The sequence below is a fragment of the Phasianus colchicus genome, chromosome 9 (assembly GCF_987193195.1).
Source record: "Phasianus colchicus chromosome 9, bPhaCol1.hap1.1, whole genome shotgun sequence".
Taxonomy (NCBI): Eukaryota; Metazoa; Chordata; class Aves; order Galliformes; family Phasianidae; genus Phasianus; species Phasianus colchicus.
In genome coordinates, this window is record NC_143444.1 from 32,502,511 (window position 1) to 32,530,201 (window position 27,691).

The 27,691-nt window shown below is 38.1% G+C and overlaps 1 protein-coding gene across 2 annotated transcripts in view; it reads right to left on the reverse strand.

The window, feature by feature from the left end:
- The window catches only part of SLC44A5 (solute carrier family 44 member 5), a 56,625-nt gene that overhangs the window by 9,481 nt on the left and 19,453 nt on the right, over positions 1 to 27,691 (reverse strand). The window contains exons 3-16 of one of the 2 annotated variants that reach the window (XM_031604468.2): positions 24,923 to 24,996; positions 19,968 to 20,052; positions 16,816 to 16,900; positions 15,012 to 15,140; positions 14,185 to 14,245; positions 12,486 to 12,609; positions 11,587 to 11,670; positions 10,209 to 10,321; positions 9,669 to 9,800; positions 7,324 to 7,423; positions 4,649 to 4,741; positions 3,309 to 3,396; positions 2,353 to 2,615; positions 279 to 373 (exon numbers count right to left, since the gene is read on the reverse strand). In XM_031604468.2, the coding sequence (XP_031460328.2) occupies positions 279 to 373; positions 2,353 to 2,615; positions 3,309 to 3,396; positions 4,649 to 4,741; positions 7,324 to 7,423; positions 9,669 to 9,800; positions 10,209 to 10,321; positions 11,587 to 11,670; positions 12,486 to 12,609; positions 14,185 to 14,245; positions 15,012 to 15,140; positions 16,816 to 16,900; positions 19,968 to 20,052; positions 24,923 to 24,996 (1,526 nt within the window). Of the gene's footprint in view, positions 1 to 278; positions 374 to 2,352; positions 2,616 to 3,308; positions 3,397 to 4,648; positions 4,742 to 7,323; positions 7,424 to 9,668; positions 9,801 to 10,208; positions 10,322 to 11,586; positions 11,671 to 12,485; positions 12,610 to 14,184; positions 14,246 to 15,011; positions 15,141 to 16,815; positions 16,901 to 18,352; positions 18,403 to 19,967; positions 20,053 to 24,922; positions 24,997 to 27,691 lie in introns of those variants that run through there. The other variant, XM_031604476.2, reaches the window with a different exon arrangement.

The window sequence follows — 27,691 nt, forward strand, 5'->3', positions numbered from 1 at the left end:
TCTTTTCTCCTGGGTACAGACTCTACTTCCTAATCAAATTTAGCTCAATAGCTTTCAGTTAGATGAGATTCATGCCCCACATGAACTCTGCATTGAAGATCCAATTTACTCAATTTCAGCAAATCATCACAAATGCAATGGCTGTCAAATAGAGCTGCAATGGCTAGTTCTAATGTGGAATTAATCTCTTTTCATTCCTGAAAAATCATCTGGGGAAAGGAAGGAAGTAATTTACCAAAGGAGTTTTTAATAACCTAGTGCCGATTCATCAATCCCACCTTTCAGTTTGTGATCCAAGTACTCCAGTATTACTCTGATCAGCTGGACAATTGCAAGAATTAAGGCTCCAAATGCCAGTGAACCAGTATGGTATCTAAAACAAAATAAATACTATTTAATGGTTGTATTCACATTAGCTGCTTCTGTCAAAACTTTAACTTAATCACAGTGGCACCGAATATGCATTCCCTGTCAGCACAACCCAGCCCTTTGAGCAGTTTTGGAAAAGACGTAACTGTTTCAGAATAAAGTCAGTCCTAGTCTGGGCAGAGTATCATTGGAGATATAATTACAGCAACCTAGCCGTAAGCTGAATTGTCAATCAATTATCTCATAAAGTCAAGAGAGGCTTTGTGTATGAAAAGATTATTATGAGCTCGCTAATCCTATACCCAGGTTTTAAAAATGTGCGTATTCCTTAATTTCTATTAGCTATACACTTATTGAATCAGTGCATCCTCTAAGCTGACAGGAAGCACCACATTTTTAATAATGAGAAAAGCTAAGCCTCTAATGACAGGTTAGGGCACAGGACAGAGCACAGAGCAAAAACAGTGCACACCCTGAACAATGCTCTGTCTTGCTTCACCCACACTCATAACAGGAGAAGGATCGTCCTACCCAAAGCTCACCTCCACAAGCACAGAGGCACAATTGCAGGTGGGGAACCCAAATGAGGCACTCAGAGGAAAGAACAGCCAATCCCAAGAGAGCCATCAGTCCCTTGGCTCAGATGTAAAGCCCATCAAGGTGAGTCAACAAGAATTGACTTCCTTGAGCACCTTTCAGACTGGAGGGTGTTAATGACTTGGGGTACTGGACACATTCTGGGTTGCAAGGGAAGAGAATCAGAGATTATGAGATGCCTAGGGGAGGAATTAAAGGGAGTGAAGGGAGGAATCAAGCTTGAGGAACAAGCATGGTTAAAAATGAGGGATAAGGGTACAAAAAGGGCCAGCTGCATATAAATAGCTACAGGTCAGGAAAATCCTCTGGCCATGCACAGTCTGACCTATCTTATTAAATTCCACCTCCAGCTATTTTCCTTAGTGAGGGACCTGCATGCCAGAAGCTCAACTAAGACCACAGGTTAGAGTGCCTGTGCAACTGTAGTGCCAGTAATTGGAGCAAATGAGAGTATGTGAGTGTGACTGTCAGCAGATATTAAGGTTAATTAGCTGGTGAGTAGCTTAGGTAGCTTAGGAGCCAAGTATGTGCATATTTCCCTAAAGCTGAAACTACGGGATGAGCTGGCTAGTAGAGGGACCTCAGGGTCCTGGTCAACTGCTGGAGAGATTGTAGGATCTGTGGATCAGCTGAGACCTTTTTGTGTATTTGTCTCCAGGAGCAAGGCACCTGGAGAAAGGGGCTGCTGGAGGAACCAGGAGTTTTGAAAACTGCCAGAGACAGATGTCTAGGGGTTACTGAGAGGTATGTGTGTGTATGAATGTGTGTGTGTGTCTGTCTGTCAGTGAGGAAAGGAGTGTGTAGGAGCAACTGGAGCAGGGCTGTGAGCCTCAGGGATTCACACATCCAGCCACGAGTAACTGGGGAGTTTGGGGATCCAAGCACCAGCTACTGCACTAACAAGTGTCTAAGGCTACTGGTGGGATATGCACCCTAAACATATGCATATATGTACAATTATATATTCATAAAATTGAATAAAAGTCCATTAGTGGGAATTACATACACCAGCAGACCTTCAAACTGATCAGTAAGGGACTCCGAAGAGGGGAACAGGCTGATGCCACTACAGCTGCTGGTGTTCGTGCAAGTACTGTGTGTGTGTAGGTCAACCTGCATGGCCAGCTGTGTATGTATGTATTGCATACATATATTTGGGAGTGTGTGTCCACTGGGAATAACTGCTCAGCTTTGTAAGGGGCTGGACCTTGCAGCATCAAAATACAGCTGCCTTGCCCTGCTGGGCTACTGGATTCATGACCCTCCTAAAAAATACACTTTCTGGCTAATCATTTTCAGTTTATATTCTCCATCTGGTTTCCTTAACTTTAAAAAGAGCACTTGTTGAATAAATTACAGGGCTCACATAAAGCTTCACAGCCTTACCGTATTGCCCGTCCAAATGAAGAGAAGAGCGGCCACAGTGGAATATCAGCTGGTTTTCGAGAAGCCCAGTAGTAAGAGGCAAAGGCACCAGCAAGGGTACACTGACCCAGTGCAATTGCAAAGTTTACCAGCCAGAGAAAGACAAAGGCATTGGCTAACTGAAAGATGAAGATGTACTTATGGTACAGGCTTTCTCCTCCATAAAAAGCAAATGTACATTGAGCACCTGGGCATAATTTTGTTACATTGGTTGTATTAAATGTCTGCATCAAAAGAAAAAGAAACAACACAATTAATTCTGTGTAGAATATCTCTAGTTCAGTGACAGTACAGTATCGTATCATTCTGCTTGATGTTTCCTTAACTTATCCAACATTGCATTCCAATAGTACATGAACTTTGTACACACTTAAGGATTTATGTTAATGTCTTATGCAGACGCTTTAATGTAGTTAGCAAAAAGGGCTGTTGATCACTTGCCTGAAACAAAAAGTAATGGAATTTGAATTTCAGGAGTATCCTTTTAAGATACGTAAATTGCTACGGTTTCATTAAGGAAAACATACCCAGGTAATAAAGTATATACTATTTATTTGAAAACAGTCGATCAAATCAGCACCTTGGGTAAATCACCCATTTGAACTGAAATGAAGCGAAGACAATGAAATAGAAACTTTACAAACTCAAAAACAGCTTTCCAAATAAATCTGTATTTCTCTCTCTCTCTTTCTCATCCTGTAAAACAGAACCACTAATATCCACCTGCCTTATAGGACAGTTTGGAAGAATAATTAGTTTATGTCTGTAAATTGCTTTGAACAAAGGAGTATTATCTGAAATACACTATTTGCAGATTTAACATGAAGAATAATTCTTCTAAAATATGCATGTTTAATAGTAATTAAGAAATGCAATTAGTGTAATTTTTACTAAAGGTGAACACTGGTTACACTTACCTCTGGGTCACAAGTCAGGTTTGCATACTTGCACAGTGTTTGATTAGCCATTACTTTATACACAGGTTCTCCTGATGTAGCTAGAAAACTTAATGAAATGTTTTAAGGAGGAATGACAGAACTGTTGGCTTTGAGCAACTTAAGACTCTGCAGTGGGGAACCACAGGTATTAAAGAACCTGTGTAGATAATAGAAACATTCTTTTTGCTATGCAGATATGTACAAGTGTCTGAAAGACATGACAGAATACTCTCGTTACTCAGAGAACTAAACCAACCTCTATCTCTGAACTATAAAGTCTGACCAGAATGGGCAAGAGGAAGGGTAGGGGCTGACCTGCTGGAGAGGAGCTAGGCCTCCTGGTGGACAACAGGTCCACAGGACAATAGGTTGGCCAGGAGCCAGCAGTGTGCCCCTTTGGCCAAGAAGGCCAATGGTATCCTGGGTGCATTAAAAAGAACATAGCCAGCAGGTCAAGGGAGGTGATCCTCCCCCTCTACTCACCCTTGCTGAGGCCACATTTGGAACACTAAGTACAGTTCTGGGCTCCCCAGTTCAAAAAAGACAGGGATCTCCTAAAAGGGATTCAGCAGAGGGCCACAAAGATGATACATGGCCCAGAGCATCTCCCCTACAAGGAAAGGCTGGGTGATCTGGGTCTGTTCAGCCTGGGGAAAAGACGACTGAGGGGGGGATCTGACAGATGTTTATAATTATCTAACAAGAGGTGGGAAGCAAATGGATGAGGCCAGGCTCTTCTTGGTGGTGCATAGGGATAGGACAAGGAGTAACGGCCTAAAACTTCAACACAGGGAGTTCATACTAACATGCAGAAGAAATTCTTTCCGGTAAGGATGAGGGAGCACTGGAAGAGGTTGCCCAGAGAGGCATTGGAGCTCCCTTCTGTGGAGATATTCAGTACCCATCTGGATGCCCACCTGTCGACCTATTGTAGGGTACCTGCTTTAGCAGGACTCAATGATCTCTCGAGGTTCCTTCCAACCCCTGCAATTCATTAACAACGGGCCTGTAGAGCAAGCAGCACATTAAATGCCATATTCCTTCTTTGCTGAGGACTTCTTTTCAACTGTTGAAGTCAATCTTAAGTAGTATACAAGGCCTTACATGATCCTTACTGCCTTGGCAGAAATTAAGTCTGCTGTCCAAATTATACATTGCACCCAAATATGCAGTGAGAAACAATCTTGCATCAATGTAGCAAGTGATAGGTAGTAAATAGGCTTCTTGATATGGGCTTGGTTAGATGATATCACAGAGCATGACCTTCTCTTTTACAGCAGAAAACTGCTATCCACAGGGGTGTACAGGCAGAAGGATACACAGCTGTCACAGCCCAGTAGGAAATGCAAATTGCAATGAGTAGGAAGGTGACAATTGGGTAGAACAACGTAGACATTATATAGCCAATAGCCCTATAAAAGAAATAAAATACATCAGTAAGTTACAACAATTTAAGAAACACGCTTTTTATCAGCTCCTAATATAATCCTTCTTAGTTTGAGCTACTTGTTGGTGGCATAATCTGGAGCTAGAACCTCGGAATTCTGCAGGTACTGTGTTCACATCTTTAGTTCAGCATTTCTACCACTCCACTTCATTGGCACCAGTATAGTTGAACTCATCTATTTGCCATGTTCAAGCCCATCTTCTACTTTCTTTTTCTCCATTTCTGCTTCACAGATCCTGCCCTTTCCAGGCTGCAGGATCTGAAGACACTGCTCTCTACTGCCATATCCCACCTGCTCAGATCCTATGCCTTCTCTTGAGGCCCAGCAGAGCCTGAAATTACTCCTTACTACTTCGTATTTGAGGACTTTGTTCACAGCCCCTTTCCTGGCTTAAGTATTAGCTTGTTTGGGTAGGCATTCAACTTCTCTTCAGAGTTCCAGGACATTCTGACACCCTCCTGTGACTACGTGACTTTCCTTGCATGTTTCATAGCAGAGCTGAAGTTTGCTGGAAAGCCGAAAGAACAATAAGCCTTGCACTGTTGAGCCCTTGAGCCTCTTTTTACATCAGGCCTGTTAGAGGCTAGTAATCTACCAACACTTCTTGAGGCTAGAATGAGCACAGTAGATGCTGTTGTTCTTCTGGGAGTTAATGGATACGGTCCTTCTGGGCAATGCAGTGTTTCACAAATAAATACCTTTAGCTAGGTATGAGACACTGGATGCAATACTGCAGAATACATTTTTTGTTCACTTAAGCTTATAGACTAGTTAACTTTACACTCGTACACCTCTTTTCACTCCTTCAAATTTTCTTTCCATTGACTCCATAAGCTTACCACAAACCTATTAGTCCCTATTGCTGGTCATTTTTCTTGTATGACAGATGGTACTTCATATGCCATTTGTTCTAGAGGAGGCAGTTTTCAGAACATAAAAGGTGACAAATTTACTCAGCTTTTGCTGCCAAACTAGTAAATGCTGTGGGGGAATGCAATGGAGGTGTCACATGCACTCAAGAGGTACATGCCAAGTTCTGAGTCTATAAATACCTCAGGAGTCACAAAGGAGGACATAGCTTTATGCTGTCTGAGAAATAATCACCAGGTATTAGCAGAAGTTCAGTACTGTATTGTTCAGTAGTTAATGGTAGCTCTGTTAGTTACTATTAAAACCACCGACTGTTATGCAAAAAAACTGTTAACTGTCTCCAACTTTGGATTTCAAGTCAATTATTAGTATTGTAATTGTAATACTTTTAAGAGAATAATTAAAAGGTATTGGAAAACAGAATTTGATTTCCAGTCATTAAAAATACATATCTTTTTCTTCCTGAATAACTGCATGGCCAGTTATGCTTACAGTAATTACAGAGTGCGCCTTGTGTTCTGCATGAGAGTAAAACTATTGCCCTCCAGTGACCATGCTACTGAAATCTGTAGAATGTTGCTACTTCTCAGCAGAAAGTTTATAACGTTTCTGAAATCCTTGTAACTGTCAAGGCTATGAAGAAAATTGTTGTAGACGGTTAAAAGCATTCTTGAGTTTATGAAATAAGAATTAAAGAGTATAATTTAGTTCTGCCCATTTTAACTGCTATGCCCTACTTGTACAATGACACAAGAAAGAAACGAGCACTTGACTGAACGCAGAGCTTCAGTATTTCTTAATCACATAAATCCCAAATTCTGATTCCTGAGGACCATAGTGCCAATAGGGGTGGCAGAAAGTGTACACAGATATACTCAGAGATAAGTTTATGAGCTCCAGTAACAGAGCTCTACTGCCAAGGAAGATGCTTTCAGTAGTTGTCAGGCAGAGCTTAGGCCTACCTGTAATGAAATCCAAGGGTCTGATTTTTCAAGCCCTTTTCCCCTTTGTTATATAATCAGTTTTAAAAAGAACTAAGCATTGGCACTGTATAAAACAGGAACCGTTGCAAACAAAGTCTATGCAGATTTCAGGAAACACAAAATGAAATCTCCTGGTCCTTCAGCTAACACACCCTGCTCTGCTTTCCCCTTTGCTCAGGGTTGAAAAGACGTGTCTTGGACTGAGACATTTTACAATGTCTGGTCATGGAAGTCTCTTCAGATTCATTCCTGTCCACACAGAAGTTTCATTGAAACCAGAAGAATCCAGTCTTTTCAGAATAACAGCCACTGTAACACTTCACCACCAGTATGGCACTTTGGAGACAATCCAGTGACAGAGCAAGGTTGGCAAATATAGGTTCCCAGGCGCCTATTAATACTGTACCACACTTAGCATTTCAACTGATACACCCTTTTGCACTGAGAACACATAGTACCACTGTGTATGTACTCCTAAGGCAAGGAACTGAGATAAGAAATCTGTCCTATTGTAAAACAGAAAGCAAATCTCATAAACAAGAATGAACATTCCATATGCTATCCATTATTCTCAACAAATCCAGTACTGCGCATTTACTCCCAACATTGTAGTACAAGATGAAGCTCAAGAAGATTATACCCTAGAGATCATTTTAATAAATTTGAAAATATTTTAAAGTCAGACAAACATACCTACTACCTTCCTTTAACAGTGCAATAGCAATCCGGATCCTATTTCTTAGGAAGATCAGCATCAATATGATTATGATCTCAACAACACAAAGTAATATCACTGTAGGTAACAACAACAAAAAAAGATCAAATTTATCAAGAATCAAACGAACACACTGCCTTTGTAAATTGCTTTTTTTACCTCGTGTTATATTTTACATTACTGTTCATGAATTTCATGAGATTTTCTGCTGAAGTAGATCTCCTTTTGTCTCATTGCTGCTAATCACCAATTTTGTGTCACAACTTCCTATGTGACAGCATAGGGCAATTCTACATATAGGGAATTAGTCAGAATGTAGCACCCAGACATCAGCATTTCTAGTTTTAGAGGAAAAATGGAAGATAACATCCTAAGGCAAAGATAATCATCCACTTAAATATGACTGCAACATTTCACCTTAAAAACGGTCTATCCTTAACAAATTACATTTTTCATAAACAAGCATTTTCCAAGTTAATGCTTTACTGCTACTAGTTTGCAGCATCTAGATGCAATAAAATAAATAAAAAGATGAGTTAATTTTTTCATGAATAATGTGTTTTTGTGATGCATATTGTTCTAACATTTAAATGCACTTAAATCATTAGTTTTGTTTGTGTATTAACTTGGTAGGAGCTTCTTTAATTTCACATTAGGAAAAAAAAAAAACAGAAAAACAAAAAGAAAAAAAAAGAGGCTAGGATAGGACACTTTTGGACAAATTATTTGCAGCTTCCAGTCACGCTGCTGGAATCATACAAACTGTCTCTGAGTTCTGAAAGCAGAGTGGCATGTCCCAGAACAATACTTCTCTTAGCAGTGTTTGAGTCATTAACCAGATCTTGTTCAAAAAGTCTGCTTTAGTCTAATTTCTATTTATGTCAGTTCAAAACCTACTTTTACAATAAAAAGAAAAAAAAATCTTGACTTCATGTTGGGTAGTCTGGGTCCTGAAACACATCCCTTCTAACTCTGAGACATATCCATTAAATTTGAGTGCTTCAAACAGTTAGATGACATCTAAACCAGCCCTCTGGCCATCAGAACTGCAGTTGGCAAATAATCACTGTGTTGCTCAGAGCAAAGTTTTTGTTACATGCATTTCTGTACCTATTTCGATATATGTTCCCATGAAAGAAAAGATTATCAGGTTTCACTTCTCATTTCATTTCAGTTCTTTTAAGTTAATGAGACTTGTCCCATTGTAAAAAAAAAAAAAAGCAATGTTAATACATTATGAGTTCTAGATTTGGACTGAGAGGGTCCACATTTTCTTCAAGGATATTTAACTGCTTTGCTGGGTGAAATAATTTAATTCCTGACTACCTTAGTTTACTAATCTGAAAGTGACATTGACCTCCAGATAGACTCCAAACTGGCTGCTAAGAGTCAGGCAGGAGAAGAGATAGGAGAGGTACAAGAGGTTGGAGACATAATGACATAATACAGTCATAAGATCCTCTAGAGATTGCACACTAGAAATACGTGCCTCAACAATACATAAAAAGATGCCTCATGATCTTGACAATCCAATGAAGACACAAAACAAAGGAGATTAACTTTGATACTACTATTCTATTAATTCAGCTACTCATAGAGAGAGGAAGAGTTTTATCTAGCTTGTGTTCCATTCATCATCCCAACTAAAGAATCTGTATGCCTTCTAGTAGAGCAGTAGTGGAATTTATATTTTCCACACATTTGTTCTCTCTTCTGCCCCTTCTTCCCAGGGGAGATGTGAATGCTGCAAGCTCTCTTATTCCAGTAGAATTTTGTTTTAAATAAAGGTGCACATGCCCCTGTAAGAGAAGGCAATGAAGCACGCTTGAAAACAAAGCCAGTCAAATTTGTGAAGGCTCATTCCACAGTCTTAGAGCAGACTCCAAAAAAACCTGATAATAATGAGCTCTACAAAGGTCTTCAATGACCTGATCATAAATGATCATAAAGAGTTCTATAAAGATGTACAGAGTTATTAATCTTGTCTCTGGGGCTCTCAAAGAGAGAGAATAAGTGGATTCTGAGAGAAAAATGCCCTTCTGCAACTTCATCAGGACTAACTTCTTCTTGCTATGAAGACAGAACATACAAGAAGTGTAATACACAAATATGTTTTTCACTGCCATCAGCAGTGTAATTGCTTTATCTTTTTTTTCCAAATATATTATCCTCCTTGCAAAAAACAGATATTTTATACAATACAAAGAAAAAGAATTCTTCTTACCTCTCTGAGTGACGTGTTTAGAAGGCAGACACTGTAACAAGACACTGATTCATTTTCCTGAATATCCATTAAGTGATATCAGTTTTAAAGGGCACTTACTAAATGCTAGCCACGTTTGCCTCAGTTGTAGGTACACTCGGAAGTCTGTCTGGAATCCAATATCGTAAACAGTGAGGTCAGATCCAGGTATTCCTTTGAGATGATCATACTCCCAGTAACAATGCCAGATGCCTTTCAAAAAGCAATCAATATAAAATGTTCTGAAGACTGCGAAGACAAGTTTTTTTTAAATAATCTTCTACAAGCCAAGTGTTCTGTCCTCAGCATGTTAGGTAAGCAAAAAACACAAATGCATTACTGTGAGACCTGAAACTATGAAATAACATATATAAAAAGAAATATCAGTACAAATGAATAGAAAGTGCACCATGGGTAGATAATTCAAGTAAATATATCTGTTGTTGTGACAGTAGAGCTGAATTTTTACTAAGTTTTGCTGCCATTTAAGTCCTTCACTATTAATCATGCCCAAAACCATACATTACTTCTCCCTGTTGTAAAATGTATATAATCACTGACTTTCTTTGCCCAAACGTAAGCAATAAGGAAAAACAGCCTCACAGGCTAGATTACACTTACCATAGCCTATAATTCCAATCACACCAAATATGAAAATCCAGAAGAGAACCCCAGCTGTGAACCTCAACAACACAAGGAAGAGCAGGCTCACTATCATTGCAATGAACAGCCCACTGGAGAGATAAGAGACAGAAACAAAAAGTGTGAGAATCTTCTCTATCATGTGCATCTGTTATTCCAAACAAGGGTCACTTTGGACCAACAGAAGTCCCAGGCTGGATGGGACTTTGAGCAACCTGGTCTAATGGGAGGTGATGATCTTAAAGATCCCTTCCAACCCAAACTGTTCTATAATTCAATCCAACTATTTTAAAATTGTATTATAAAAGCATCATATTTGAAATGTGGAAACTAGCTTTCAGAATGTATAATTTCTGTCCAAAATCAGTCATTTCCCTCTCCAGCCTAGCTATGACAGATCCTATGAAAGAACATGCACCATAGACCCGATTTCAATACCAGATTTAGACAGAACTGAGCTTGCTGAATATCCATGTGATTTTCTTGCCACTAATAATTACAAGCACAAAATAAGACAATGAAAAGGCTGTCCTCCCACCAGTGGCAAAAAATCTTTAAAAGCTGATAATTTATGTTTCTCAATTGTTCTTCATATGCAGTTCATTAGCCAAAGTTTATGTATTTATTGTTTTATGAGTGGATTTTCATTTAGGCTTGAGTAATATGTGCTTAATATGTGCATGTTATAGGCTCTCACCTAGCAAAAACTTCAGCTCCTGTTTTGATGGACCCAACTCCTTCAAAAATAACATTAATAGGCTAAGAATGCACACTTACTTATACTTTTACTTCAGGCAAAACAGCTGCTTTTGTTTCAGTGCTATTTTTATTGATTGGTGATTAGTGAGTATTAATTGCAAGATAAAGCTAATGCTGTTCTATACATTTTGTTCTTGGTTTTGCTGCACCTGTTGCATTGGCACTAGCAGATTTACAATAGACTTGGCTATATACTATGAGCAAGAACTCAGAAATAATGCTTTATCTCTCTCTCTCTCTCTTTCTCTATATACCAATGACACTTAGCAAGTATAATTGTTTTGAAAATCTTTAAGAGTTTCAGTTTCGGAATTACCACATAGATAGTTCTTGCAACACAAGATGTCACCTCCTGTTTTTTCCTGGTAGGATAATAAAAGCCGATTCCAAATCAGCTGACATTCTATGCATGTGTGCTGTGCTATCCTCTCCTCATGTACAAAATCATAACATTACTATAACATGATGAAAGGAAGTTACAGTTGATCCTTGAGTTTAAATGTAGAATTGGCAACAAACACATACATGATCTATTTTTTCATTTCTTCACACTCCGAAGTGGCACTGGAAAATTTACAATTACTCATTAAAATCTTACATTAATATCCAATACCAAGAAATGGCATAATCTTCAAAAATTTTTATTCCAACTGATCTTGCATCCAGGACATTGTTGATACCACTGAGAAAAGACAAACCCAAGAAAAGGTTGCTTTAAGTAGACAAGCAGAATTTATTTCAAAAACAGATAGCCTCCAGTAAACGAATTTGAAATACCATTGCTAGTAATATGACTATATTACTATTGCTCAGCTTCAGATCTGTAAGTAAGCCAACATCACTCTTAGGTACATCAAAGAAGATTCTAAGTTTAAAACCTTCCAAAAAATTCAGAAAAAAAGTCTACACATATCCTGATACAGCTTTATTTTAAAAGCTCTGTAAATGTTAATTATTACTAGTCATAATTGCTTATTATGTCACAAGAAAATCATGTATTGTTAAGCATGTACTAAAAGACATCAGCTGTGACTCCAGGAGAGTCTACCTGCAAGGGACATGTGATGTCAAAAAGTGACGTATGATAACATTAGACACATATTAAAAATAGGAGCACTCTTATGAAATGCCTACAGTACTAGGACAGTCCATGTTAGCAGAAAGACTAAGCACAGGAAATAGCCCAGCACATTAGGGTTTCATTTTTAGCCTTCTTCAACTTTCTTTAATGCTTTTCTTTATTTCTTTTGCTAGGAAAAAAAACAAAACAAAACAAGAATGATTTAAAAGCTGACAATTACTTTGAGACAATCAAACTAAAAATTTAGTTCCCTGCTCATTTCTGTATTCCACAGTGTTAGTTTCCCTTACTGGAACTGTGCAGTTGCTCAGACACAAAGAGACCATCTATTAGCAAATCTTGCTGAGTCCTTCAGCCTAAATTATTTCACAATATTAGAATGTAACAAATGAGCAGTAAAGAATGGTAGAACCTACTTTGCAGCTTCCCTGAGATCAGTCACATTTCTTGTTTTCCCTCTTCCATCTTTGAACGTAGTCTGGTTTGCCACAGTTAGGACACCATTCTTTGTGGAGAAGTCTGGGAAGCATCTCTTAAGAACTATTCAAAATATCAAAACAAAGCATGCACATTACATTTCATGACAAGCTCCACTTTCATCCTCTAAAAGCAGGTGCAACAAATTCTATCCTATTTAAATTGTTTCAATTTTATTATGTCAATTGTTTTTCACTTGATGATCTATTCATATGTTGGCTTTGAAAGATCTTGGAAGAGTCAATATATCCAATATGATATTTTTTCTACTCTGGGACAACTTGTCCTATATTTGTACAAGTTCAGGCATAATGGAAGCATTGCTTTCAACGAGGTGCTATCAAAAAACAATAGTAGTATTTGAAAATAGTAGTATTTGAAAAAATTGTAAAAAAATGCAGAATTACTCTGCCAGTATCTTGGCAGCAATGTCTGAAATATGCCACTAACACGGCAATAATCAAACCAGTCTCTGGGGACAGACTCAACATAACTGGTCACTAATGGTATTCAGACTCAAACCAAAACATAACAGCAAGCATCAGTGCCTCATATGAAAACTGCAATAGCAGTTATTGTCACTGGGAGAAGAGGCAATGGAAAAAAAATATAGAAACTATTTGTTAGATGAAAGGAGGGGTGAACTGTAAATGAGAATTAAAAGGAGAGAGAGGCACATACTCTGCTTTGTTGCCCGGCTCTTTTCTGCAAAACGTTCAGGTTTTCATTTGGAAAAGGAAAGTAGATCACTCCTCCTACACAGCTGTATTTTACATAACAATTCTGTGCTATCCTTATCTGCTTCCAACACATAATGAAACCAGGGTTCAATATTCAGTCTAGAATATCTGTCCAAGTATTCTGAGAATATAATTAACACATCCCTCTTCCTCTCTTTGGAATCTTTGCTGCATAATGTAGTTTGATAGAAGATACTAGCTCTGCAAAGCAATTTTCTGACTTTTGGGTCAGTATATCAATTTTTATAAAAATTCTTAACTTTTTTTTTTTAAGTGAATCTGTGGGGTTTTTTTTCTGTTTTGTTTTGTTTTTTACATCTGCCCCCGGTTTACACAATGTCTACATGAAAAAGTAAACAGCACTTTCTCATTTTCATGCAGTGGCAGATACTCTTGGTATTACAATCCTGCAGCTGAGACCAACTCTGAGGTCTATCAGAAATACCTGCTAACTGTAGAGACAAAAATGTCTTCTGGCCTTTTTATTACTGATCTATATTCCTCACAGAGCCAGCAATACAAGTGAAAATTGAGCTGCACTGTAATCAGGCTCAAGTACCCTCTAAACTTTAACAGCTGTCCCTATGATCTTTTGTGCATTCACAGTATTTTCTTGAAGCCAATGTGGTTGCTTGCCAATGTGCTTAAATTAAATTGTAAATTTTTTCAGTATTAGTGGTGATTCATGAGGAAGAAAATGCTCAGCTTGACCAAAGCACATGCTGGATGTTCACAGACAGCAGTTAGAAAAAAAATATCTTTATACTTTTAAACTTTACAAATGATTGACAGTCACTAACACATAACCTTGCCACAAAACATTTTTCAGATCGGAGTTGTGCTTCACTGTGAATACTAAAAATCATCTGAGATACGTGTAACAAGTAGAACCACTCACAAGGCCTGCTTGGAATGATCATCGAAGGACAATCTTCATCACGTAGGACTTGAGCAACAGACTAAAAAGGGGAAAAATAGGAATGCTGAATACACAGCAGAATAACAAAATGCCTTTCATTTCTCACCCGGTCTGAAAAAATGTCCCAAATTGGGATTTGTAACCTCCTCCCTGAATGTGACTGGTGGAACTACAAGAAATATGCATGATGTGAGAATCCATACTGTCGATGTGATTTCAGAAAAGACTATTCTTATTGCTTTTTCTAGCATTAAAAAAATAAAAAACCTTCTCACATTGGGTCTGCATCTGGTCAGAGGTGACTGACAAGTTGTTCCTTAACTCCTCTTGCTTTTTTCTCTTCAGGAGGAGTAAGAACACAGTTAATTTAGTTGATTTGCAAAGTGTTTTAAAGATGAGAGAAATACCTGCAGCACCATTCAGTACAAAGTAAATTCTGTTAAAGACTGATCAATTTTTCTAGCTAAAAAATAGACTAAGTAGCTGTAAATGACACATCAGCATTAAGAACTTAGTTGAGATGCTCTGCTGTGGTGTATCTAAGTACTGGAGAATACTGCCTGCCACAGTACTGCATCTACATGGGTGGCTGCAGATATCTTTGTAAGCAAACAGTAATCACTGAAAGAGGGAACTTGGTGTGCATAAAAGATCTAAGCCGTGAGTAAATCAGTGCCCAACCTTATGCATGGAAATACTCTAATATGGTGATACTGGAATAATCTAAAGCTGTAATATAGTTCAGTAAAATCAGGCACATTGCCTGAAGAATGAATGTATCCCATCACCTTTTGATACATACACACCTTGCGAGGATTGTTAAAACCAGGTTTGCAGTACTGCTTGAAGTAATTCCACTGATCTGGCCTATATCTGTAGGAAGCTTGAACATCAATGTAGGTTGCAAACCTGTCTGGGCACTTTGAGACACAAAGCTGCAAAAAAAAATAATTAAAAAAAAAATACATACACAGAATATCTCAAGTTGGAAGGGACCTACAGGGATCACTGAGTCCAATCCCTAGCTCCAAACAGCACCACACAAAACCGAAACCATATGTCTGAGAGTGGTGTTATCTGTGGATCCCAGTAAGCTACAATAGCAAGTCTGTAAATCCACAGTCTTACTCTAAAACTGAGCCTCTTTACATGCCAGTTCTTGTTTTCCTCTCTTGAAAAAATTTGACATGAAAGGGGCAGGAATTAAAGATCTTATTTGCAGTTAAAAGAGGAACTGTCAAACTAAAGTTTCTTCAGCATTTTTACAAATAAACAAACCAACCAAAAACAGGGAATTAAACCTGTGCAGCACCAAACAGGATTTAAGAACGTACTCAGTTTTGGAGATGTCTGACATAAAGTAAGTACCCACCCTCCCCCAAACTCTGTTTCAACAAAGTGTTTCATCTTTCCTGATCCGTGACCACTGCCAGCTTGAACATAGTACCAGTCCAATTCCTCACAATGATCTCAGTATTTGTGAACAGGCTGAACTGTTGCAATAACTAAGTCCAAAGACCACAGGGCAACTGCAGGGCAGTTTCTGTGTCTTGAGTGTGAGTAGGTGGAAATTCCAAAAACAAATCTGCTGCTGATAAAGTTCCTATCAGCAACTGAATAGAGCTAAGAGTTAAGACTCCTGCTCTCCCTTCCCAGAGATTTTCATCACCTCAGCTGTGTCAAATAATCTATACAGTCACAGTAAATAGGTGAGACAGATCTGGCAAGGCTAGGGATCAGGAGAAAGAACAAGTTGGAATGGGAACCACTTTTCAAAGACAGTGAAATAAATAGAAAATTAACATCTGGAATCAGTAAACTGGTCACCAAAAAACAGCTCTCATCCAAAATAACACTATATTTCACCAAACATTCTCAAGATGACTGAGACCAAACTATCATCTGTTATTTATTTACACAGAGCAAATACTCTGGTAGCAAGGGTGGATCAGAGCAGTCCTGCCCCAAACTCCTCTGCCCTACCTCAGGCCATCATCTGTTGCTTTCCAAGATGAAATGCACAATTGCTCAGCAAACCAGGACAATTAAATGGCCTCATGTAAAAAAGATCAGAAGGATAACTTGTAATCCACATGAGTTCAGTAACTGGAGTTATTTCACAGCTTCACAATAAGCTGCAGCACAGATAAAGGAGATTACAAATTTTGGCATTATTCCGAAACAAGCTTTCTTCAATTTTGAAAGTGCCATAAAATCCAACCACACCCAGAAACTGCTGTCACTGGGGATATACACATTTTCTTGTATGTGCCCAGTTTGGAAAACCCTAGCTGTCAGTTAAAATGATTTTTTGTATACATTTATTACTATTGGACAGCTGCCTGCAATAAATTAATGAGTAACAAATTGCTGTATTAAACTAGACTTTTCTTCAACTCTGACCTAAAATATACAATCTGATATGTTTCCATTTATTTTCTTCTGATCATAACAGAATGCAGATACTTTATGCTCTATATGTGATCTATAAAACAACTGTATGGTATTTAGCTGGATACGAACAGTACTTTTAAAATTCAAACAAATGTACGTCTAGTTCTTAGGCACTGTGTCTATAAGGCAGGGAAAATATCTCTGTATTTTACTCACCTGTGTTGTAGGGCACTGCAGGTTAATTAACACTACTGGACTGGCACATTTCAGAATGTTAAAGTAAAACAAAATGGTCTTGTTCCTAGGGAAGTGGACATAAGATAATTAATGTTATAAGTATAGGTGCTTGCATATCCTACCATATCAAAGTTCATAGTATACATTGGTATGTTAATTCTATTATTTTGAAGTCTTAATACAAACACAAGAGGAAAAAAAAAGAAAATCACAGATACTGAACGTTCTATGCCAACGTATCTTTTAAACCAGAAGTTTTTGTTCTAAAGAATACTAACTTTGAGCAGTTTTTCCACAGCAAGGGTTTAAGCGGAAGCAATCCTAGGCACTGTCACAGGGTGTCTCAACCGTGCCTCTAAGAAGTACAAAGCTATCTAGTAAAACATCTGCAAAACACCGCAGTCCCTTTGCTTGCACTGAACATATTGGGTATGTACTGCATACAAAATTACTATCAACAAACTCTACACTGTAAAAACTGATTATTTTGCTGATCAGAAGGTGGCACCAAAATCTTAAGCTTTTCATGGATGGAAACTGAAAGCAGCTAGCCAGGATGCAGAGTGATAATATCATCTTACAGTAATGCTCCTAAGTCTCCCATGATAGAGATGAAGAGCAGTCTAAGGGCTTTGCACCCAACAGTCCCCATGCTTAACAGCTCCTGGAAATTGGGGCCTTAAGGTCCCACACTGGGGGCCTCCTCTATTTGGATTTTTTGAAAACTGATGACTCCAAGATCACCGGATTTAAACACCTACTGTTTGAAGTGATCAAAATATGCTGTTAAAATTTTCTATCTCAAAATAATTATCAACTGTCTCTAGTGAGGATAGCATTAGAGAACACAATACAGCAGCGCCTGAGCTGACACACACTGACACACCGCTGACACACACTGTGGCAACACAAATGAGTTCTGCCCTGGGAGGAGGATGGCTACATCAAAACCAAAGTGCTCTTGGAGTAACCAGGCTGCTACGGTCGTATTTCTCCAGAGCATCCCCCAGTCTAGGACACATACACTGATTAGCACTGGGATTCCACCAGCTGCTTAATCCAGCTAGATCTTCAAGACCATTATATTCCCCTGTATATGTAACAATTGTATTTCATTTTCATATATTCATTTTCAAGCTCCCTTTCAAAATGAAATTAGCTCAGCTGCCTGATATTTTAGAATGCACATTTCTTTTTACTGTGTGCTGTTTTACAAAACACACATACTGGCAAATACAATTCATTAACTGCTATTTCTTCAAATGAAAAGAATAAAATTTTGGATTTAAATGTCATCTTTCTTCAACAGGTAGGTTCCCAATTTTTTTTTTTTCTCATGTCTTAGCCCACTCACTTGCTGATATTAACAGCAGAAAATAAAGATTAAACATATAGGTAACACAAGAATAAATCTGTGTCCTTTATAGAGAAACTGTAGTGTATTCCGTGATTACAAGTATGTCCTGTAGAAGGCAAATGGGCTCAGAGATTACATGGAGATTAATGGATGGCTTACAGGGAGGCACAAAGTGAGCTACAAGAGATTCTCATTATGACAACATAATCAGATTAAGTCTCCAGGGACTCTGGAAAATCATCACTGTGAGTTAGCCTCTCTCACTGCATATGGTATCCATTTAGGACATACAAGCATGTTCCATACCTCCACTTTTTCTGACCTGAGGGATTTGTTTAGAGGTGCCTTCTGGCAGGCCCTAATGCTGATGTTGTCATGAACAATTCTGCCTGTACAGTAAATTTTATTATGTAACTTTTGACTTAATTTTTTTTTATAAAAAACCTCCTTGATGTGGCAAATAAATGCCAAAATGCATCCTCAGTGGCTATATTATTCCCTGGCAATGACAGGGACATTTCTGCATACAAATTGGGAAATAACTGAAGACTTGTGTAACAAAGAGAAATCAGGAATGCGAGTGGGTGACAAGAATCAGAATGATCTGGCTACATGTCACACTCAATGAACAGATGCTGTGTGTCTCTGATCCCCAAACCTATTTGGCCAGTGCTTCCTGTGGACTACAGAGAGGGCAAAGACAAATGGAGCAGTGGGTGAACAGCAGGCGAGTGTGTGCAGTGTCATGGAACACACACACAGCATTACAACTCTTTTCACAGAGGAAGAGGACTCCTACGGCCTTGCCAACAACTACCATCAGGAATCATAGTCAGAGTGGAACAGATTTTGTCTTCTTACAGAGCCTAGTCTGTTTCCTCTGTAAAGAGTTTGAGAGTAAATATTAGCTCTTCCTCTACCCCTTCTCCTTTCCTTTTGAACTGTCCTTTGGGCAGTGGTTTCACAGTTTTTTGCCCCAGAAAATTAAATCAAAAATAAAGCAGCAGCAAAGAGCCATTATCAAATACTAGCTTTTGTTTTGATTTCTGTACAATTTCCAACTTCATTTAGTCAGCAAGGGCATAAAAGGTACCAAATGATTACTTTTTGAAAGGGAAGCAGTAAAAATATTTCTTAATTCTCTTTTTCATTAGACACTCTTAGATTTTCAGAGAAAACAATGATGTGACATCTGAATTCCCAAAAGTCCAAATATAAAATACTAGGAAAACAAGATAAGTAAATAGAGCACCTGGGGGCTGATATCCCCAAGAAGGGTATGGCTACAGCTGCCTGACCACATAGTCTCCCCTCTGCATACACTGGATAAGCAGCAGAAGCAAATAAGAGCTTTACTACGTTTTCTTTTATGGCATTTGTTGCGTGCTGAGGGAAATCAAGAAACTACCATGCTCTAGAGACTACTCTTACCAGGACGGATAGAAGAGCTTCCCTAGACTTTGCTGTAAGAAGATGAACCAGCTAGTCACTTCCAATGCTATTAGTGATGCAATCTTAGTTACATTCATACTTAACTAAAAATATTCTCTGAATGATGAGAACAACTGCACTATAGTAATAATACATGTTTAGATTTCCTCTGAGCAACTAATCTATTTCTGAACTTTATTTGGAATACATGCAGTAAGAAGATGTCAAGTGTTGATGTCTCTTCAACTTTGCTCAAGAACCCTTGCAGACAGAGGATTAGAAACCTCATTTTTTATTCATAGTGCATGAGTCATAAAGATGGGTGTTCAGATTTAGTACTCACTCATTGAAGGTGTCCTTCTGACCACAGAACTGCCCATAGCTGTCAGTTGGATAAATCACTTTCCTGGGATCGCCATGTACCCAAGCTGCAAATATACATATATTTTAACATTATAGTCAAGTGAATAGCAGTAATGGTAATAGTTGAAATTCACCTCTCTTGAACCGTTTCAATTTTTGTTGATGGTCACTGAAGGATATTGGTGTTTATATTTCCTAATAAAAAGCAACAATACAAAACAAACTAACTGAACTACAGTATAGATGAATCAGTAACAAAGCAAGTCAGTTCACTTTTTATCTGCAGGGCAAACATATCTGAGTTGGATCCAAAATATGAGATAATGGACTTTAAAAAAAATAATCGTTTTCAAAAGGTGAAAGAGGAGGTTCTGCAAAAGTTCTTTTGTTGGCTTACAGCCACAGAGAACCAGGGAGTTGACTAAGCAGACAAATTACAGTATTCACAAACAACCGCAGCAGTACTGAAATCCTTGGACTACCCAGGTATGACAGAAATACACCAGTTGTGACTGAATCCAATGGACTCCATTTGTAACAGGAATGTGAACAAAAACACACTATTTTAATCAAAATATTTCCTGTTCTCTCACTTAGTAATTATCCCATTTTTCAGTTATTAGGTCCATATCTGGCAACTTATACATTACATACATAGCTAGTATGTACCATAGGCCTGAATGGGAAAAGAAGTTTATGTTGAACTTTTTAAACTCCAATTTAAAACAAGCCTTCTTTTTCAAGCCATTTTCACCTGCATTGTTATTTTCTTCTGAGAATGAAGTGCACACCATGCACTAGTATCATCATTTCTAAGCTACAGTGTGCAGATCTGAGTAAATTCCTTTTATGACTAGCCAATGACTGGTCTTTGAATTACTGACTACTATCTGCTGATCTGCAGTTTAAGTAACTTCATTTTTTGAAGCATCATCTCAAAGTAAAATATGTAGAATATACTTCCTTATCAATACCCTGAGCTAACTTTCTAAAATCAGGTTGCTAAAGAAGTGTAAAAAAAGGCCACTCCTCTTCCAACCTTTCTCTTGAGACTGTATTATGTGCAAAATGTTGCAAGCATTACAGAGATTTTAGTCCCTACCTTCCCACTCTCGCAAAACATACTGAAAGTGAGAAGCTCCCATAGCATGAACTTCAGGCTTTGACCGATGCACACCATCTTAAATTTGCTTCAGTGTAATTACCCCATTTTTTCTCCACTTTGCAGTATTAATTTTACCCCTTTAGGAAGCTGTAATCTTCCTCAAGGACATTTTGTTGAGAATAGCTGTGCTTACACTAACGCTCATTGTATGTGCAGTAGGGACTACCTAGACAAGATCTCAGAGAGCAGAGTGCAAATTTATTGGAATGTCTGGGACAGATACACAACATATCTTGGGTGACTTGCAAATAGTTATAAGATCATCTACCAAGAGAGAATCTGTAATGCTACCTTCCACCTTGAATGGTTTTAGGTTACCAGTATGAATACTCTAGTTCATTTTAACACATATTAGTTTGCCCATGTTTTGGAGTTTGTAAATTAATTTGCTGCTTTGTATCAATTAATTTCTGAACATCCAGACTGAATGCATTTCAGATTAACTGTGGCATTCTGATGCTCACAGAAAGTTGAAGTGCTTCACTGATGTTAAACTCCATTGAAATTTTCATTCATTAAATCTCACTTATTTCATTCACACTAGCTAGTGGGAACATTTAGGAGGTATCATATAACTCAAATACACATAAGTGTATGACATCAGAAAGCAGACAGCTCTCTGATAATTGCCTCGAGTATACTTTCTTCCCTGTGACTTGGGCAATAGGGAGTTTTCCTTCTACTTTGATATGACTTTGTTTTTCATACGCTTAAAAGTCTGTTGCCAAATGAACCAAGCTCCAACACAGATCTAAAAAGCCTTTTGGGTTTTACTTGTCTGCTGTTAAACGATTCTTCTACACCAATTTTTTTCTAGCCCCAAACTTTTTATTTTTAACTAATTTTTGCTTGGCAAATTATTTTTCTCATTTGATCACTTTTTTTTTTTTTTTTTTTTTTTTAAACACTATCTAAGCAGGAACCAGTGGAGATAAACCTCACCACATCAGAGCCAAAGTTACTTCTCAATAGAATTTCTATTTAGACTGCTTTGCCATTGTCAAACTGTCTAAAACTTCTCTTGCTTGGCAGTACCTGTCCTTCGTGCCCGAGGTGTGAGTCTTGTTTTTAATCAAACAATATCTAAAATGATTTGATTTATATAAAAGTAATTTAGCACACTTTTCTCTGCGAAATTACACCACTGGGACCAGCTGCCAGGTGGACGTAGCTGCCTGTAAGCTAAATTCCAGAGCAGAGCTAAAAAAAACACTAGTCTGTTATAGAACATAAACATTCAGCATTTGATTAACTCTGCAGTGGAAAGAGAGGGAAAATTACCAGCACAAGAGAAAATACGCAGCTTCATTAATTGCCTGTCTCAAGGCTTAGCCATCAAGATTAATAAATGCTCCTCTGACACTTTCTTTGCAAACTGAGAACAATGACAGTAAAAGGATCTATGTGATAAACAGTTGTTTTTTACTGGATTAGGTAGTGAAAAATAAGTATCTAATTCAACAGGGAGAAGAAGGTTATCACAAGAACGAGCCTGACAGAGCAGCACCATGTTTTGTGTGCTGTGCTGCACTGTTGACAACTCACTGTCAAACACTAAATGAAATAGAATCTAGTCATATAGGATTTTTTTTTTCAAGCATGTTCTAATGCTCATAAGGCTGCAGTTTGAGTGCGGGCACAAACAAAAAGAAGATGAAAACAGAAAATGAAAGAATAGCAGAACCATACTATACAATTGAGTTGACCCTCAGAGCAGCAATTATGACACCACAGTTTCATTTTCAGTAGAACTGCAGCTCTGTCATTTCTTCTACTGAAGTAGAGCTAATACATGTGGACAGTATGAAAAAGAGCTGTTGCCTGTATATATCGTATACATCCTCTTTTATTATGCTCTAGAACTATGCCAAGGTTGTGAATGCTAAGGAGAAAATGTCATTAGAAGAGGCTTTGGTATTTAAAAGTTAGCTGTAAATCTGTTCTTATTATCATTACCTCTACTACGTATTTTCAAAAGGGTAGTCTTTATCCTGAGCATACAGCTAAGGCCTATGTGAGCTACACATACAATATTGAGGGCAGTATTTGATTTGGATTTTCAACCACAGCAGCAGAGTGATAAATCTACATTTATAGCATATTTCTTAAAATAGATTAGGCGGAGATCCAGATCATTACTGACAAATATTCAAGAAATTACAGAAACGTACTTTTTATTGTCTCCATGATAAGCCATAAGGCATAATTCATGACTAAGGACTGATCTATAATCAATTTTTTCTTAATGTAAAATGTATTTACATGCATGCATTCTGTACAGGGCTGATCCCTGGAGTTGAGCCAAAACTCATTACACCTTTTTCTTCAAAATAAATCAGTGTAAAAAGAATAGCTGAAGCACTGTATTAGAAAATTTGAAAAACAGGGACCATGTGGATCTGGATTTGGAGCTGAGATAAATGTTTCTAGATTGAGAATTTGAATCTACTCTGTAAGAAACAAAGAAAAAGTCACCAGCTACAAATTTGGTATCTGCCCTAGGAATAGGTTCTATTTCTAACCAGTATTTCATAAGGTTTGCAAAAGAAGGCTGTTCAGAAGCTTTGCGTCTAGTAGGAAACTCCTACATGTGCAGAGCAGAGAACATGACTAATTCACTGCTTCGCATCACATGCAGAAAATTGGCCAGTCATCTGTTATGTTCTTCAACATACAGTATGTGGGATTCCTTGGAATCTGCACACGTGAGGTTGACAAAGTTCCAGCCAAAAAATTAGAGGTTTATATAGCGCCAGAAAGGAAGCCAAGACTTCATAGCACAAGAACACTATTCAGCTAGAAACTTCCAGTGTTTTTGTCCAGATACGAGCACTCCAGAACACTGCCTGTCTGCACAAAAGCAGGCCAGCAGCCACTGAAGCATTTGTACCTTCAAGAAAACAACAAATGTTCCTCTCATCTGAGTCCACTCCTTCAGTTTTGGCTTTGTGTTTGAATACTGACAGAAGGACGGAGCAGAACACCAATGAAGAATCAATCAGATAGAAAGAGGACAACAGCACAGACACCTAGAGCAGGTTGCCTAGGACCACATCCAAACAGCTTTCAAATATCCCCAAGAATTAATGCAACCTCTTCTCTGTACTGAACAGAAAACAGTAATACAGAATAGTGAAGAAAACTAACAGCTTTTCTTAAATCTAAGGCAGAGCTAAAATGATGTTTTACAAGTAAACTGAAAGAGTTTAGGCAAACATGCAGACATGCATTAAGTACATTTTAATAGTATTATTTCTCCCTTCACACACATGCATTTATGCAATTCTCTCACACAAAATAAAATGATTATTACGGATTAATAAATGTCCTGATGCGCAAGTAACTCTGGATCCCAAACTAAATGAAGTTATCATCACTCACTGCTCACATATGTTCTTTTGGTAATCTTCAGAACAAAAACCCTTTTAAATATCAAAGTATTCAGTTCTGACTTTTGCTGTCAGATTAATGACAAATGAAAGGATTTTTCCACAACAGTCACTGTGATTGTAAAATTATCAAATCATCATCTTTTTGGGCACATTTCATTTCAAAATTTCAAACATTTCTTTTTGAACTTCTCTCTAATTACGACAGACACTGAATGTTAATTCACAATTTGATTCTAGGCAAGGCAGTGCTTATTGACCTGAAAGCTTTACGTAGATATAAGCAGAAAGGACATGCCAGTTAGAAGTAATAACATTCACAGAGTTGCTTATCATTGGCATGAGAAAGCACTACTATATACTATACCTGTGTTTACTTACCTACAATTCCTAACGCAATGTAACCCAGAATGACAACTATGAAGATTACACAGCAAATAACATCTGTACAGTGCCTAGGAACAGAAAGGAACACTTTTTAAAAATAAGGGATCTAATACAACCATTTGAAAACACCGAGTGTCACAGTCTTCTCACATCTGAATATACCACATAAACATATCTGTATCTGCACTTACTATTTTCTAAAGTCTTCCACTAAATCACATTTGAGATGTTAAGGTCCTGCTTTCACTGCAAGATGCTTATAAACATGCTCAGTGTGTCCTTTAAAACTGGTATCAAATTTTATAAACAATGTCTTGAGATGATGACTCAGTACAGCTTACCTGTATTATAAGCAGGTTATGAATGGAAAAACAACAGTGAAACTAAGAAATACAGCCCACCTGCTACTATCCCAATCTGTGCACGAAATTCTTATCCAGCTGCTTGACCTCACTTAGTGCAACTAAAATAAGCTCTACAGAAAGAGAAAAAAAGACCTTGTGGAGAGGCATATCTTCATTTACAGACAAGCAAAAAACACCACTCTCTGGAGTGAAAACTAAGATGCAAGTATTCAATCCAATTAACATCTTCTCTTTATTGTCTATCTACTCAGCTTATGCAGGCAGAGAAGTAGAGATGTGGACCACCAGACATTTTTCTCCAGTGTCGGACCCTGATTAGAGGCATTCCAACAATGCAATTAATAGGAAACATGAACTCCTGAGAGGGTAGGAGAAGGGCAAGTATGCATTTACGGAGACAACACTTGCTGCTGCTCTCCGTTCTTCCCTGGTAGTAATAAATGGCTTCTGTACTGACCTGATCAAAGCCGTATTCCAGTTTTCCATGATATAAGACTGAGCAATAGTCACTCCAGAAAACATAATGCATGCTTCATTACAAAGCGAAAGTAAGAGACTGCTTTCATAAACACAGCAATGTTCAGCTCTCCTTGCAAGTCTATGCAAGGAGCCAAGTGGATGCAATCTGAAGCCTGAGCATGAAAAGAGATCTCATAATGCAATCTCCAATGAAAAACAGTAATTTTTAGTGTCTATCATTCTTTCCATTTTCCAATCTATGTTCTCCTCTTATAAATAACCATTATTCTGTAGTATAAAGGAGATGACCTTTGAAACAACGGCAGAACTTTGGAAGTGTTTTCAGGTGTGGAAAATAAATGAAAAATCCTGTATCTCTAGGGAGATAGTTTCACCATCTCACTGAAATAAATGTTTAGTAAGACAAAGCTGGTACAGATTCAGGGTCAGTATAACAGTTATCTAATGAAGGACAACTGCTTAAAGCAGAAGAAAGGAAGCCAAAAATGCTGTTCATTCCCTGAGTTTGTTCAGACACTCTGTTGAAGCTTGGCTCTCACTCCATAAGGGAAATTTTTAAGAGACAGAAGATTTAATAGAAGAACTCTCAGGAGAAATGAGCCACCATAAATATTCTAATTACAACTGATATTGTCTCAAAAATCTCTTCAAGTATAATTCCCAGAGGTCTCATTCTATGATAACTAAGTACAATTAACAGTTACATTTGTTTGTGCTAGATCTTACTTTGAAGTTTTGCAGACCCATCATGAACCCATAAACACTTACCCAGAATGCAGGACGTTCTGTTCTTCATAGAACCTTTATAGGGCGCAAACTCTTGTCTAGTTTCTAGCATGTCTTAAATGTGCTGGGGGCCCCAGATCTGGACATAGTACTCCAAACAGGGCCTCGTAGGGCAGAGTAGAGAGAGACAGTTGCCTCCCTCACAGCCACTGCATTTATTCCATTTTTATAAAATAAATTCCACACACAAAGCCATTCAGAATTATGGCAGTAGCAATGTACCATACGTACTGTCTCACTGAACACTCCTATTAACCCCATTGCTCAGTACTTCAACCAGCGGCAACAGCTCTGTTCTCTTCAGAAAGAAAAATCAGTGAAGTCCAGATAAATGTTTCTCCTTGCAGAATAAGACTTAGCTTTCTGTTTCTCAGGTTTTCAGATTTTTAGTGGTTTGGAGGATCATTTGGTGCTCAACAACTTGTAAACATTTATACTCTACTGTACCTTGAAAAGTACATTAACTTCAGCAGCCTCTATGATAGGATGTAACTGTTCTCTATGTACCTTTCATCACTGACATACACAACTTGCAGCCTATCCCTCTTGATATCCCTCTTCATTTTCAAAACTGAAGAGAAACTTATTCCCTGATTACAGAAAGTTGACCATGAGGTTAAGAGCAGGTCATTTATTTTATCAGCTGAAAGCAAAGATAGGTTTATCCACACTCACACCATACACACCTAGTTGTCCTGGTTTTGGCTGGGATATATGAACCATAGAGCTCTGTATGACGTTGTGTTTTGGATTCATGGTGAAAAACAGTGATGAGAGTACATAGATGCTTTGGTTGCTGATGAGCAGTGCTTAAAGAATCAAAGACATCTCAGCTTCTCATGGTCCGCTAGAGATGAGGCCAGAGGTGCACAAGAAATGAGCAGGGGACACTGACCCCAACTGATGAAAGGGATATCCTACACCATTTAACACAATAAAAAAGGGGGAGGAAGGAGAAGAGGATGTTACCGATGCCTTTGTTTTGTTTTGCGTGCGCATGCAGCTTTTGCATTACTTAACAAACTGTTTTTATCTCAAACCACAAGTTCTCACACTTCTGGCTGTCAGATTCTCTCTTCTCCCTTGCTGTGGGAAGTGAGTGAGTGGTTGTGTGGTGCCAGGCTGTCTGGGG